Source organism: Colius striatus, chromosome 25 (genome assembly GCF_028858725.1).
Source record: "Colius striatus isolate bColStr4 chromosome 25, bColStr4.1.hap1, whole genome shotgun sequence".
NCBI lineage: Eukaryota > Metazoa > Chordata > Aves > Coliiformes > Coliidae > Colius > Colius striatus.
Window position 1 is genome coordinate 2101621 of NC_084783.1, and position 13751 is coordinate 2115371.

Genomic DNA, 13751 nt, shown 5'->3' on the forward strand with positions numbered 1-13751 from the left:
AGCGCCCGTGACATCAGCGGAGAGGAGAGGAGGGGAGGGAGGAGGAGGAGGAGGAGGAGGAGGAGGAAGGGGAAGAAGGAGGAGGAGAAGGAGAAGAGGGAAGGAGAAGGAGAAGGGGGAAGGGGAAGGGAGGGAAGGGGGTTAAGAAGGAGAAGGAGAACGAGAAGAAGAAGGAGAAGGAGAAGGAGGAAGGGGAAGAAGGAGGAGGAGGAGGAAAAGGAGAAGAGAAGGAGAAGGGGGAAGGAGGAGGAGAAGGAGGAAGGGGAAGGGGGGGAAGGGGATTAAGGAGGAGGAGAAGGAGAAGGAGAAGGAGAAGGAGAAGGAGAAGGAGAAGGAGAAGGAGAAGGAGAAGGAGAAGGAAGGGGATTAAGAAGGAGAAGGGGAAGGGGAAGGAGGAGGAGAAGGAGAAGAAGGAGGAGGAGGAGGAGAAGGAGGAAGGGGAAGAAGGAGGAGAAGAAGGAGGAGGAGAAGGAGAAGAGGGAAGGAGAAGGAGAAGGAGGAAGGGGAAGGGAGGGAAGGGGATTAAGAAGGAGAAGGAGAAGGAGAAGGAGAAGGAGAAGGAGAAGGAGAAGGAGAAGGAGAAGGAGAAGGAGGAATGGGAAGAAGGAGGAGGAGGAGGAGAAGGAGAAGAGAAGGAGAAGGGGGAAAGGAGGAGGAGAAGGAGGAAGGGGAAGGGGGGGAAGGGGATTAAGGAGGAGGAGGAGGAGAAGGAGAAGAAGAAGGAAGGGGATTAAGAAGGAGAAGGAGAAGGGGAAGGGGAAGGAGGAGGAGAAGGAGAAGAAGGAGGAGAAGGAGGAGGAGGAGGAGGAGGAGAAGGAGGAAGGGGAAGGGGAAGGGGAAGGGGAAGGGGGGGAGGGGATTAAGGAGGAGGAGGAAGGGGAAGAAGGAGGAGGAGAAGGAGAGTGGGGAAGGAGGAAGGGGAAGCAGGGGAAGGGGATTAAGGAGGAGGAGGAGGAGGAGGAAGGGGAAGAAGGAGGAGGAGAAGGAGAGGGGGGAAGGAGGAAGGGGAAGCAGGGGAAGGGGATTAAGGAGGAGGAGGAGGAGGAAGGGGAAGAAGGAGGAGGAGAAGGAGAGGGGGGAAGGAGGAAGGGGAAGCAGGGGAAGGGGATTAAGGAGGAGGAGGAGGAGGAGAAGGAGAGGAAGGGAGGCTGGAGCCGGGTCGAGCAGTGTGGGAAAGCTCAGGGCACACTGGGACTGGGGCAGCCCTGCCATGCTACCGGGGTTTCTCCGGCTGTGCCTCCCGGGACCCCTCCGGAGCCCCCCGTCCCCAGCCCCGCGCCGGGGCAGGTCAGGGCTGCGCGGCCGCCGACGGCTGCGGCAGGGCTGTGGCCGCCGGGCTCTGGCCGGGCTCTTGCTGCCCTCTGCCGCCGCTCAGCGCCGAGCCCCGGCCGCGGGACCCCGGGGGATGGCGGCGGCTGCTCCTTGGGGACCCGTGTGGCAGCTCCGGCCGGTCCCCGGGCCCGGCGGGACGGAGGATGCGACGCTCCCCGGGGACCAACCGCTCCGGCTCCCCTCTCCCAGCCCCCAGGGCCGTGCTGGGCAGCAGCCCCCAGGGCCGTGCTGGGCAGCTCTGTCACCTCCAAGCGCCACAGCCTGGGGGCATTCCCGGCCCGGCCCCTTCGCCTTTGCACTCATCATGTTGAGAAGAAACCCAGACGATGTGCCAACCCCCCTCCCCTCCCTCCGTGCCGCTTCCTCACTTGGGCTCAGAGCCACAAGCATCCCCAGGCGAAGGTGGGACCTGTTCCACCCGTGCCCATCGGTCTCCCCCCTCCCAGCGAGCAAAGGGCCACCTCACAGCCTCCCCTCCCTGCGAGCCACAAGCTCCTCCCGCGGCTGCCGGCCAGGGAAGGGGATGCTTAGGGGATGAGTAACATCCTTCCTGGCAAAGCCTCTGCCTGCTCCTGGAAGCTCGTGCTGCGGGCACCGGGCAGCTCAGAGCCCTTTTGCCTTCCCTTTGCCCCAATTCAGCTGGGGAAAAGAACCCAAGAGCCCGAGGAAACCTGGGGATGGGGCCGTGGCAAATGAATGCAGAGGGAGTTTCCCCACGGAATGGGGCAGGAGGAGTCGCAGGTGCCAGGGAGAGAGGAGGGAGGATGCTGCGTGGCAAGGCAGGAGGCACAGGTTGGGGGAGGCAACTCAGGGCCCCCCTCCAGAGCAGGGCTGGAAGCCAGAGCCTGGCTGAGCACTGCCAGAAGCAGCTTATTTTGGAAAGGAGGCATCTTGGCTGAGTGCTTGGTGAGTGAAGCTGCTGACACCAGGGAACAGAACAGCTCTGAGAGAGCAGGTCCCAGCCCTGCCTTGCAGCTCAATGCTGTTTGGCTTCGGTCTGAGGCTGAATCTGCCCCAGGACAACCAGGACTGGATACCTAACTCCCAAGTCACCCACCACAAAGGGGTTTGGATACCTCAGTGACAAATCAGCACAATGCCCAGGGCTGTAACTCAGCCTGAAGGTGAGGGGAGCTGCCTGGGATGCACAGAGCTCTTGCCAGCTCTGACCCACAGGGCTCAGCACAAACCTCAAGCTTCAAATGGGCAAAGGGAGGCATATGAGCTAGTGGGGGGCACTTTACCCCACTATCAAACCCTGCTCACCCTCCCTCAGCTCCCAAGAGCAGTACCAGCTCTACCAAGCCCAGGGAACTCAAGGCAGTTCCCTCTGAGGCTCTGGCCTAGAGCTGGAGCTTAGCCACATACCAGGCTTAGCAAAGGCAGGAGGGATTGCAAACCCTGCAGCAGAATCCAGACCTGCTTTGCCTTCCCCAGTGCCCCACTGGCAACCCAAGCAGCTGGCACACAGCTTCCAGCATCCATCCTTCCAGAGAGGCTGCAGAGGACACACAGAGCAGTGGTTGGCTGTTCCCACTGTGTCCAGACAAGGCCTGGAAGCTCCCTCCAACTACAGGTTCCTTGTGGCTTGGCATGTCATGAGTTTGGTTGGGTCTCAGCCTCTTTCTCCACACAGGGAGATGGCTGTAAACAGAGGAGCTTCATCCACCTGGGAAAGAGTAGCCAAGCTCCCCACCACACAAAGCTGCCCTGCCCTTGGGAGCTGCACACTCCAGCTTTGTGGCCCAGCTGGTTTTTCCAGAGATGCATCCAAAAGGTGAAACCAGATCTCAAGGGAAAAGAACAGGCACGTTCCTGGCTGCACCCAGGAGCTGTCGAGGCAATGCCAGGAGCTTGGGCACCACAGCCTGAGGAAAACTGAGCACATCAACTCTCCAACATGGGTTATGCCTCCCTGCCCCTCGACTTCACGAGTTGCTGTTCCTTTAAAGACCTTTATTTGCAAAGCCTGTGGCAGAGCCGCCCTGCCTTGGCATTTCCCACGAGCTTTGTTTTACACCATCAGATAACAACCAGCCAGCCCCGAGGGCTGGGACAAGGGAGGGGGAAGGGGAGGGGGAATGGGTCAGGACCCTGCTGGGGGACCAGGGAAGGGTTTGCTGCAAGAAGCAAAACTCTCACAAGGAAAACAGAGGAGGAGGGAGTTCCCTCAGCACAGGGAAGGTATTTTGGTCAGGGCTTGTCTAGACTGGAGTAAACCCACACTGTGTAAGCACATTGACAGCATGCAGCAAGCTCTGAGCAGGGTGCTTGTTGCTCCTGGCCAGCACAGACTGGGCTGCACCCACTCAGAGGGGGCAAGAAGGAGGCAGAGCCCACCCCAGGACTGGCCAGCTCAGCCCTTGAAGGACTGGAGGTAACTCTGAGTGCTCCTGGCTCCCATCCCCCAGGCTGGCATGTGCCTAAGCAGAAGGAGCTTACAGCAGCCTGGACCCTGGGGGATCCAGCCAGGGTTCCCTGTGCCACAAGGGAAGCTGAAGGCAGGATCTAAGTAGCTCTGAGTAGTGTGGGCAGAGCTGGCATCCCCCCCATCCTAACCCAGCCCTGTCTGACCCAGCACAGGCTGAGATTCCCCCACTTCAATGCCCATTGCTTAAGAACCTGCTGAGCTTTGCTTTATTTGTAAGGCTTCTGGAAAGAAACATTTTCTCTTCCACCCCTTCCCCCAAGGCTGGGTTTGAATCCATCACCACTGCTCAGAGTTTCTGTTTCTTCTGGCAGGGAACTCCTCAGCTTGAGCAGGTGATGCCTCAGCTGCTTGATGTCTTATTTTATCTTGTTTTATTTAGGAAGGAGCAAGTCCTTTGGTGCTGAGCTGAGGGAGCCCTGGCCCAGGCTGCCCAGGGAGGGTGTGGAGGCTCCTTCTCAGGAGGTTTCCAACCCCACCTGGACACATTCCTGTGCCCCCTGAGTGAAGGGAACCTGCTTGAGCTGGAGGAGCTCTGCAGGGCCCTTCCAACCCCACCATTCTATGATCTGTCTTTGCTTTCAACTTGTCATTAGCCTCTGTACCCTTCCCCTGGCTTTAGCTGCTCTCTAGCTCTGTTGTTTGTCAACTGTTGCTGACACTCTGGGTGAGGTGATGGAGCAAACACAGCCTCAACTGACCCTTCAGCCTGGCCCAGTTGCCTCCCAGTGCTCCCAATTTGCTCCCCACTCTAGCAACAGCCCCATGCTCCCTCCAGCTCCCCAACCCCAGGGCTGCTGCCTGTCCCCAGCACAGCAGGAGGGACCTGGGGCAGCTCTGCCAAGGCCCTTTCCCCATCCTGCCTGGAGGAGCAGCCAAGAGCTGCAGGCACCAAACGTCACTTTTTCCAAGAGCCTCTCCCTGCCTTTCCCTTCCCCCCCCTCCACAGCTCTGCAGGGCTGAGGAGCCCAGGAGGCTGCTGGGGTCAGGGGGAAGGCAGGGCCAGGATGGGGCTCAGAGCCATCATTTCTCACAGGACCAGCTGGCTAAAGAATAACCCTCCTGAAGGTGTTTCACAGGAACTAGTGAGCCCAGCTTTCCCTGCACCAGCAGCAGAGGAGCTCAGCAGCTCTGCCAGCACCCCCAGCAAACCCCCCCTGCCAGCATCCCCAGCAAACCCCCCCTGCCAGCACCCCCAGCAAACCCCCCTGCCAGCACCCCCAGCAAACCTCCCTGCCAGCACCCCCAGCAAACCCCCCTGCCAGCACCCCCAGCAAACCCCCCTGCCAGCATCCCCAGCAAACCCCCCCTGCCAGCATCCCCAGCAAACCCCCCCTGCCAGCATCCCCAGCAAACCCCCCCTGCCAGCATCCCCAGCAAACCCCCCTGCCAGCATCCCCAGCAAACCCCCCCTGCCAGCACCCCCAGCAAACCCCCCTGCCAGCACCCCCAGCAAACCCCCCTGCCAGCAAAAAGCTACAAGATCCCTTTTTCCCCCTTGGAAAAGGAAACCCTAAAGAGTGAAACCCATCCATTCCAAGGCTGGGAGCATCCATGGAGCAAGAGAACAGGCCTGACACAGACATTCTTTCAGGATGATCTCATTTACAAAACACATTTCTACAAGAAACACAGCACAACAGGGTTGATTTGGAGCTTCAGGAGAGGCCACAGTGCTCCAGGGCCAGAGGCAGCTGTGTGGCAGCACTGGGGCTGCTCCATGGCCCATCTCCCACCTTCCTGGGGTGTTCAGAGTCCTGTATCCAGCTCCACATCCCCACTTATTTTCCTTTACCACAGAAAGCTTCTCCCCTTCCCCAACCTCCCAGCCCCAATCCCCCTGCTCAGGACCCTCCTAAAGCATCAGCTGAAGCTGCAGAAGACAGAAAGGCTCCAGCTTTCCCTTTCAAGCCAGGAGGGAAGCAGGAAGGGTGCAACAAGCCCTCACTTCCAGCACTGCAGTATCAGACACTACTGGAGGATAAAAACCTTCCCATGCACCTTCCCCTCACCCTTGCTGGTGGCCAGGCCTGATGGTAAAGGTAATGAGGGAACAGAGAAGAGCTCTGGATTGCTTTAATCCTTTGCAAGAAGGTATTGCTAGCCCAGCAGCTGCCCTCCTCCCCCTGTGCTTGTGAGGATTTGTACTCCTAAGGCTGGATAATTTGACAGGGATAAGACAGACAGACACACACACACACACACACTCAGCCTCAGCCTTCCCAAGGAGTTTGCTCTTGGCTTGCTGCACTTTGCCAGCTGAGAAATCCACCCCCACGTGCCACCTTCCCCTCCCTTCACACAGAGGGCTGGGATGGCAGCCTCAGAGCATGACTCAGATGCACAGGAGACTGAGGACATCCCCTTCCCACAGGCAGGGCACCAGCAAACACCCAGGCAGGGCTGGCACAGGGAGCCAGTGGCACCGTGGGTACCTGCAGCAGCCAGAGGCGCCAGAGCCAACAGTTAAACCAGAGGAGCCATTCCCATCCTCCTGTGCCAGGAGCAGTGTGGGGCACAGGGAGGTCTGCAGTCTGTGGGGGAGGCTCAGGGAGTGCCCCTGTAGCTGTAGTGATTGTGCTCAGGGTCGTTCATGGTGAGGGGGAGGCTGGGTTTGCGCTCAGGGTCCTTCTCATCACACTGCCGAGGCGGCCGCTGCTTGAAGAAGTCGGAGACGTAACGAACCTGGGGGAGAGCAAGAAGTGGGTTTGGGGGGAGCCTCTGAGAGCTTGAGCTGCAGCCCCAGCAGAGGCTCAGGAAGGGCTACTCACAATGAGGATGGCAATGAGAGCCCCTTGGAGCAGCCCAGCCAGCACATCGCTCCAGTGGTGTTTGTAGTCGGACACTCGGGTGTAGCCGACGTAGATGGCGAAAGCGATGAGCAGGAATTGGATGGTGGGACGCAGGAGCCGAGCCCATTTCCCCACCAGCCTGGCCTGAACGTACAGCTGGGCAGGGACAGGGGAGAGCAAGCACAGGATTGTTTGGGTTGGGAAAGACCAAGCTCTCCAGCTGCCCAGCACTGAGCCACAGCCTCAGCACCTCAGCTCCAGGGCTTTGGGATCCCTCCAGGGCTGGGCACTGCCCCAGCTCCCTGGGCAGCCTGGCACAGGGGCTGACACCCCTCTCAGGGAAACAGTTCTGCCTCAGCTCCAGCCTCAACCTCCCCTGGGGCAGCTGCAGCCCCTTTCCTCTTGTCCTGTCATTCATTATTGGAGAGACCAACCCCCAGCTCCCTGCAGCCTCCTGTCAGGGAGTGTCAGAGAGTGCTGCTGTCTCCCCTCAGCCTCCTCTTCTCCAGGCTCAACACCCCCATTCCCTCAGCCCCTCCCCAGCCCCTTGTGCTCCAGCCCCTTCCCCAGCTCTGTGCCCGGCTCTGGCCACGCTGCAGCCCCTCAGTGTCCCTGTGGCAGTGAGTGAGGGGCCCAGCACTGACACAGCCCTGGAGCTGCAGCCTCCTCAGGGCCCAGCACAGGGGACAATCCCTGCCCTGCTCCTGCTGCCACCCCACTGCTGAGCCCAGCCAGGATGCCCCTGGCCTTCTTGCTCCCCTGGGCACGCTGATGGCTCCTGTTCAGCCACTGGCACCAACCCCCCCCCCCCCGGCCCTTTCCCCCCAGCACCTTCCCAGCCCCTCTGCCCCAGCCTGGAGCTGCCTGGGCTTGGGGTGACCCAAGAGCAGGACCCGCCCTTGCCCTTGTTCAGCCTCATACAACTGCTCTCAGCCCATGGCTCCAGCCTGGCCAGGGACCTCTGAAAAAGCCTTCCTGCCCTCAAGCAGGTCTATGCACCCACCCAGTGCAGGGTGCTTGGGGTACTGCTCCACCTGGGGAGATGGAACCCACCCAGCAGGACACTTACCGCCAGGAACATCATACAGTACATCCCAAAGGAGGAGTGTCCTGAATAGAAGGACAGTCTGTGGGGCAAAGGAGATGAGGCAAACCATGAGAAGAGCCCCTAGAGCCCAGATACCCTCCTGCAAACCCCCACCCTGCAGCAGAAGAGTGCAGGTACCCACATGGGCACCTTCCACCAGAGCACGGGAGCCTGGCACTGCCAGGCAGGTGGAGGGACACATCCTGGGGCCTCACAGCTCACCTGGACTCGGTGACATTCCTGCTCTCCCCCTGGCAGACATTATCCAGCTGCACATAGAGGGAACAATTCACCTTGGACCAGTCAGGGTTGCAGACAGCCAGGAAGTTCGGCCGGAGGCGGCCGATCATGTATTTGGCCAGGTCAGTCAGGGACTGGCTGATGGCCCCCCCAAAAAGGAAGGTCCCCACCACCTTGTAGAGGGCAGCCAGGTAGTTGTTGAACTCAGATTTGGAGTAGAGGCGCTCTGTGTAGACCAGGTAGGCCTCTCCTGATGAGATCTGCAGAGACCAAGGGGTGAGGGGTTATCAAAGAGCTCCCCAGCACCAGAGGTAGGGGATGCTCTGGCTCTTGGGTCTGTGGCAGAGCAGCCCCCAGTGTCTCTCCCTGCAGGGAACAAGCCCCATTCCTTACAATGACAACAGTGCAGGTGATGGTGACCCCAGCCATGAGGCCATGGGTGATGGTGTCAGCCTTGTAGGGGTAGCGGATGGAGTCGTCGTTGCAGTAGAAGCCCCGTTTGTAGGGAGAGTTCACCAGTGTCAGGATGATGAAGGGCAGAGATGCTGCAAGGCAGGAGAAGGTGAGGACTGGAGACACCCACCAAGTCCCACACAGTCTCTCCATCCCTCACCCCCTGGGTCTCTGCTCCCTACTGCTGGGGAGGGATCTCTTCTGAGGACAAAGTCCTGAGCCACCAGCACTCAGGGCAGGAGACTTGCAGCCACCAGCACACGTTGGCCCCGATGCTGATAGAGCCCTATCAACACTCACAGCTGCCTGCAGCACCCAGATACCACAGGAGACAGCCATGGCTGGGCACCTGCAGAGCCTCCCCAGCCACAGCACTCACAAAGCTTGGTACAAGAGAGCAGGGCTGATCTTCCCCCCTCTCCTCACACTCCCCAGGCTCTTTTGGCCTAGGAAGATGGAGCTCATTGGCATTAATGAGCATTAATCCTGCAAACCTGTTTTCCAGCAGGGAAGGGGCCCTGAGCCCCAGATGGTCCCAGCAGGACCCTCACACCAGCTCTAAGAGAGACAGTGCCTGGAGATGCTGGTGTGTGATGCAGCCCAGGCTCAGTTGGACCCCACTGCACTTGGCTTTCCACTCTCCCCCTCCTGCAGCCTTTCCTCCTGCCAGCCTCCTGCTTTTCCAGCTCCTGGCAGAGCTCTGGAGAGATGCTGTGACAGGCTGAGTCAGTCCAGAGGCAAGGAGGAGGCTTTTCCACCCAGCATGCCCCAACCCTGGCCACAGGCATCTCAGAGCTCAACCCTGGACCAAGATGGTCCTGAGATTAGAAGGAGCTGGAGAGAGGGCTGGGTGGGGGGAAATATCTTCACCCTGCACAGGGGGCAACACCAAATCCCCCCCTGGAAGGGACCCTCTGCCCCTGCAGCTGCTCCCCCCCTGCCCAGGGGATACATTCTCCAGCAGAGCAAAGAGCTGGAGGCATCAGCACGGGGGGCACAGGCGGCCCCGGGGGGGGCTTCCCTCCAAGGAAAGGGACTCCAAGGAGAGCTCAGTCCCCCCCAGCCCAGCCCACAGTCTACCTTAAGCCCAGGCTCCTCTCCCGGTCCCGCCTTTCCCGGTGGTTTCCTCCTCCCCTTGTTCCACCGTCTCCCGGGAACGAGCACCTTTGTCCCCGCCCGCCACCCCCTCCTCGGCCCGGGGGGGTCCCTCCGCTCCCGGACCCACCAAGCCAGCGGGGGCAAAGCCATCGCAAACCCCGTCACCCCCCTGGCACAGGCAGCGGTGGGCAGAGCTGCCAGGGGCTGGGACATCCCCCCAACACCCTTCCTGCAGCGTGGGGAAGGGGAGGCTGCAGCAGCCTCTGCCCACACCTCCAACGTTCATTCGCAGCTCAAATTAGACACCGGTTATTCTTTCTGGATAATTTCATCCTCCCCAAAAAAAGCTCCTCTAAAAACAAAAGGCACTGGCACACGGGAGAGAAACAAGAGCCAGGCACAGGCAGGAACCTGCCCTCCCCCTCCCTCCCTCCCTCCCCGACGCTCAGGACCCAGGAACGCAGCTCCTGGCCCGGGACAGTCAGCCTGAAGTTACGACCTGGGCCTTTATTTTTAGTCCGGCTTAATTACGTGCTTGCAGCGTCAGTTTTAGAAAGGGGCGTTTGCTCGCACCGGGGGCTCGGCGTGGGGATGCTCCCGGGAAAGGGAACCCCGAACCCCCCCAGCCCCGGAGCCCCCGGCCCCATCGTGCCGCCCGCGGAGCCCGGCCGGCGGGCAGGCAGCCAGGGTGGCGGCGGCAGCGGGAACCGTCCGTCCCTCCGTGTCTCCGCCGGCAGCCTCCGGCCTGGCACCGACGCCGGCCCCCGGGAGAGGCCGCTGGACTCGCCCCGGTGTCCCCCGGCTCCCTCTCAGCGCGTCCCGGGACCCCCCACCCCAACCCCTCGCGAGGCGCCCGGGCAACGCAGCGGGGTAACCCCGGGAGCTGGGAGCCCCGACGGGGCAGGAGCCCTCGCAGCCCCGCTGCGGCCCCGCCGAGGCTCAGAGCCCCGGGACAGGGGCCGGGCAGGTGCTTCGCGGGCAGCCCCGCACCCGGCTCCGCGGTACCTGCAACGGGCTGGCCCGGGGAGACCCCAGACCCCCGGTACCGCCCGCAGACCCCCGGTACGGCCCGCAGACCCCCCGGTACGGCCCGCAGACCCCTCGATACCGCCCGCAGACCCCTCGGCACCGCCCGCAGACCCCCCGGCACCGCCCGCAGACCCCCCGGCACCGCCCGCAGACCCCCCGGCACCGCCCGCAGACCCCCCGGTACGGCCCGCAGACCCCCCGGTACGGCCCGCAGACCCCCCGGCACCGCCCGCAGACCCCCCGGCACCGCCCGCAGACCCCCCGGTACGGCCCGCAGACCCCCGGCACAGCCACCACCGGGGGCGCGGGGGGGGAACGCTCCGAGGGTACCGCGACCGCGCCGGTCCCGAGCCCTCACCGACCGCCAAGCAGAGCACGTCGAGCACCACGAAAACCTTTCTGCGCTCCATCCCGCTGCCGGTGGCGGCCCCGCGGCCCGACCCGCGGCTCACATGGCCCGGAACAACGCGGCCTCAGCTGGGAGGTAAAGTCCGGGCGGCCGGGCCGGGGCGGGGCGGAGCGGGGCGGCTCCGGCAGCCGTTGCCCCCGCCCGCGGGCCGGGGCGGGGCGGGAGCGGGCGGGGGGCGGCCCGTGGGGCGGCCCGTGGGGCGCGGGGCCGGGCAGGTGCGGGGTGAGGCGGAGGCGGTGGGTTTTCCGTGTATAACCATAGCGGGGGCGGCTCGAGCCGGGAGTCCCCTGGCTCGCCAGCACATCCCCGCACCCCTTCCCAGAGTCCCCGCAGCCCTCCGGCCCCTCGCTCCGCCCCGGCTCGGGGAAGGGGGAGAAGGAAGGGAGTGAGGCCGCCCGAGGGAGCGTGGCTCTGCCAGCTTCGAGCCTCGCTCCTGAAGGATGGAAAGGCCGGGGGAAGAGGGGGGGATAAAAATCCGGGAGTGGAAGAAGGCGACCACAGCAATGCGTTGGCTGCAGAGCAGCTCCGGGGCTGACTCAGTCGCGATGCCCATTGTTAGGGGGGGAGGAAGGTTCCCCCCCTGCTGAGCCTTTGGATGCAACAGAGAGGTTGGCAGGGAGCAAAGCAGCTGGATTGAAACACGGGATGAGGAGTGTATTTGTTTTAAGCCGTGATTTAACCACCCAGAGGCGGGGCAAAGTATTTCCCAGTACCTCAGATGTTGTGGGAGCAGGACAGGCTCCTCAGTGCCACCCGTGCCAAGCTGGTGGCACCCAGAGCAGGGCTGGGGGCAAAGGTTCAAGCCCAGGGCCCTGCAGTGAGTCCTGTTTGCTCCAAGCCTGACTCTTGGTTCAGAAACTGAAAGGAACATAAATAATCCAGAAACCACCCAAATGATGGTTACTGGGCTGGTTTAGTTAAGTGCAGTGTGAGTGGCCTGGGGAGAATGTCAAGGCTGCTGTGGGAAGCCAACAGGACTGGAAACACTCTTGGGTTGTTCTGGGATTGAAAAGAAGGGGCAGAACCACTTACCAGCTTTCCTTCTACTCCCAATCTGCCCCTGTGTGACCTCCCTCCTGCCTGTCAGTGCCACAGGGCCCTGGCACAGCTGCTGGAGCAGGATCTGCCCTGCATGTGCTGCCTTGAAACGGTGCTGGGTGGGTGAAAGTCCCAAGACAGGAGAGTTGAGGGGCTGCTGGAGCAGGAGAAGCCTGGTGGGATGCCCAGAGTGTGTGGTGGAGGAGATTGAGGGTTTAATCCAGCTTCTCTCACTGCTGATAAATCTCCCTTCTGGTCACAACCCCTCAGCCACTCTGAGCTAATGGCTGGGGGCATAGGTATGGCAGCCTGGGGCTCAGCGAGGGCAGGATCCAGCCTGGTGGGATCACACTGATCCGTGCTGCTGGTGTGCAGCTCAGTGCTGGAGCAGCACAGAGGGGAGTGAGGCAAGGCAGCTGCTCCCCTGCCCAGCAGGACTTTGCCCCATGAGGTGCTGTGGCTGCTGGATGGTGCCAGGGTGTCAGGAGCTACCCAGTGAAGGGCCTGGGATGGCTGCTCTCAGGTCAGCCCAGTGCTCGGGGATGTCACAGGGACACGGAGCAGCCTCTGCTCTCAGCTTGGCCCGTGCTGTTTGCTCAGCCCGCACGGTGCTGGGCGCAGGCTCAGCCTCCTCCTGCTTGGCAGCAAGCCCGGGCCAGCAAAGGGCCTTGTGGAACCGGGGGAGAGGCTGCTGCAGCCCCGGCTGCCGGCGGGGGGGAGGAGCTGGGGGAAGGTCTGGCGGCTCCGGCTCGGTGCATTTCCCCGGCTTCACTTGGGCTTCCCGGGGAGTCCAACCCGAGCCGGGCCCCTCCCAGCCCCGGGGTGAGCGCTGGGTCCCCATCGCAGGGGAAAGGGGGGATCCAGGGGAAAGGGGGGATCTGCTGGATCCCCATCGGAGGGGAAAGGAGGGATCTGCTGGGTCTCCATCGGAGGGGAAAGGGGGAATCTGCTGGGTCCCCATCGCAGGGGAAGGAGGGGAGGGATCTGCTGATGCTCCGCTCCGGGGGGACGGCCAGGACCCTCCCCTCTCTCTCGTGCCCACATCGCTGCCCCCGGCCTCTCGCAGCGGGGCTGCCGGCAGGGAGGACGGGGAGGGGCTCCCACGAGCCGGAGGGCTGAGCCGGGTGCCCCCGAGCGCTGGAACCTCCTCAGCCCCGCGGCCAGGCGGTTTCGCCCCGGGGGAGGGTGTTAAAGGGTCCCCTCGGGCACGGGCGAGTCCCCGGCGCGGGGCTCCGGCCCCCTCTGCCGTCGAAGCTCCGCGGTGCAGCGGCCGCGCTCCCGCCCGGAGCCGCCGCCCGAGCTCGTCGGGGCCGCATTTGGGAGGCAGTGACCAGAAAAGGGACAATGATCCCAGCCCACGGCTTCCCGTGGCTCCCATCCCTCATGTGGTGCTTGCCACCATACCCAGGCTCTGCTGGCAGGAGCTGGGGGGTTGCATGGGCAGGATTCCCCCCCAGCTCTGCTCTCCCCAGCCCCACAGCAGCCCCGCTGTGCTGCCTCACGGCCCCTCCTGCTCCCAGCCGGGCTGCCAGCAGAAAGGCAGAGCAAGGGGTTGTTGCTTTTCTGGGTGGCATTTTCCAGCTGTGAGCAGGGGAGATGTTTTCTCTCCTGTTTTCTGCCCCCTCAAGGCTCTGGGATAGAAGGCAAGAGATGGAGGAGGGAATGGAAGGAGTTTCTGCCCAAACACAGGGGCTCTGTGGGGGAGGAATGAGCCTTCTTGTGGAAACACACCACAGCTGCAGCAGGAACACTGCTTTCTGCTCCAGGATGTTATTTCTGGCTGAAGGCAGCGAGGCACGGATGGAATCCCCCCCTCCCACTGCCCCAGGCTCTGCCAAAGCTGCC

General features: G+C 62.5%; 1 protein-coding gene across 1 annotated transcript; it reads right to left on the minus strand.

Moving 5' to 3' along the window:
- Nucleotides 1-5345: 5345 nt before the first annotated feature.
- Nucleotides 5346-10982, minus strand: PLPP2 (phospholipid phosphatase 2). The gene is made up of 6 exons (XM_062015049.1): nt 10818-10982; nt 8273-8424; nt 7862-8139; nt 7622-7679; nt 6532-6708; nt 5346-6445 (listed from the first exon to the last, which is right to left on the minus strand). The coding sequence occupies exons 1-6, from the start codon at nt 10867-10869 to the stop codon at nt 6308-6310; spliced, it is 855 nt and encodes a 284-aa protein (XP_061871033.1). The 5' UTR covers nt 10870-10982; the 3' UTR covers nt 5346-6307.
- Nucleotides 10983-13751: the final 2769 nt, after the last annotated feature.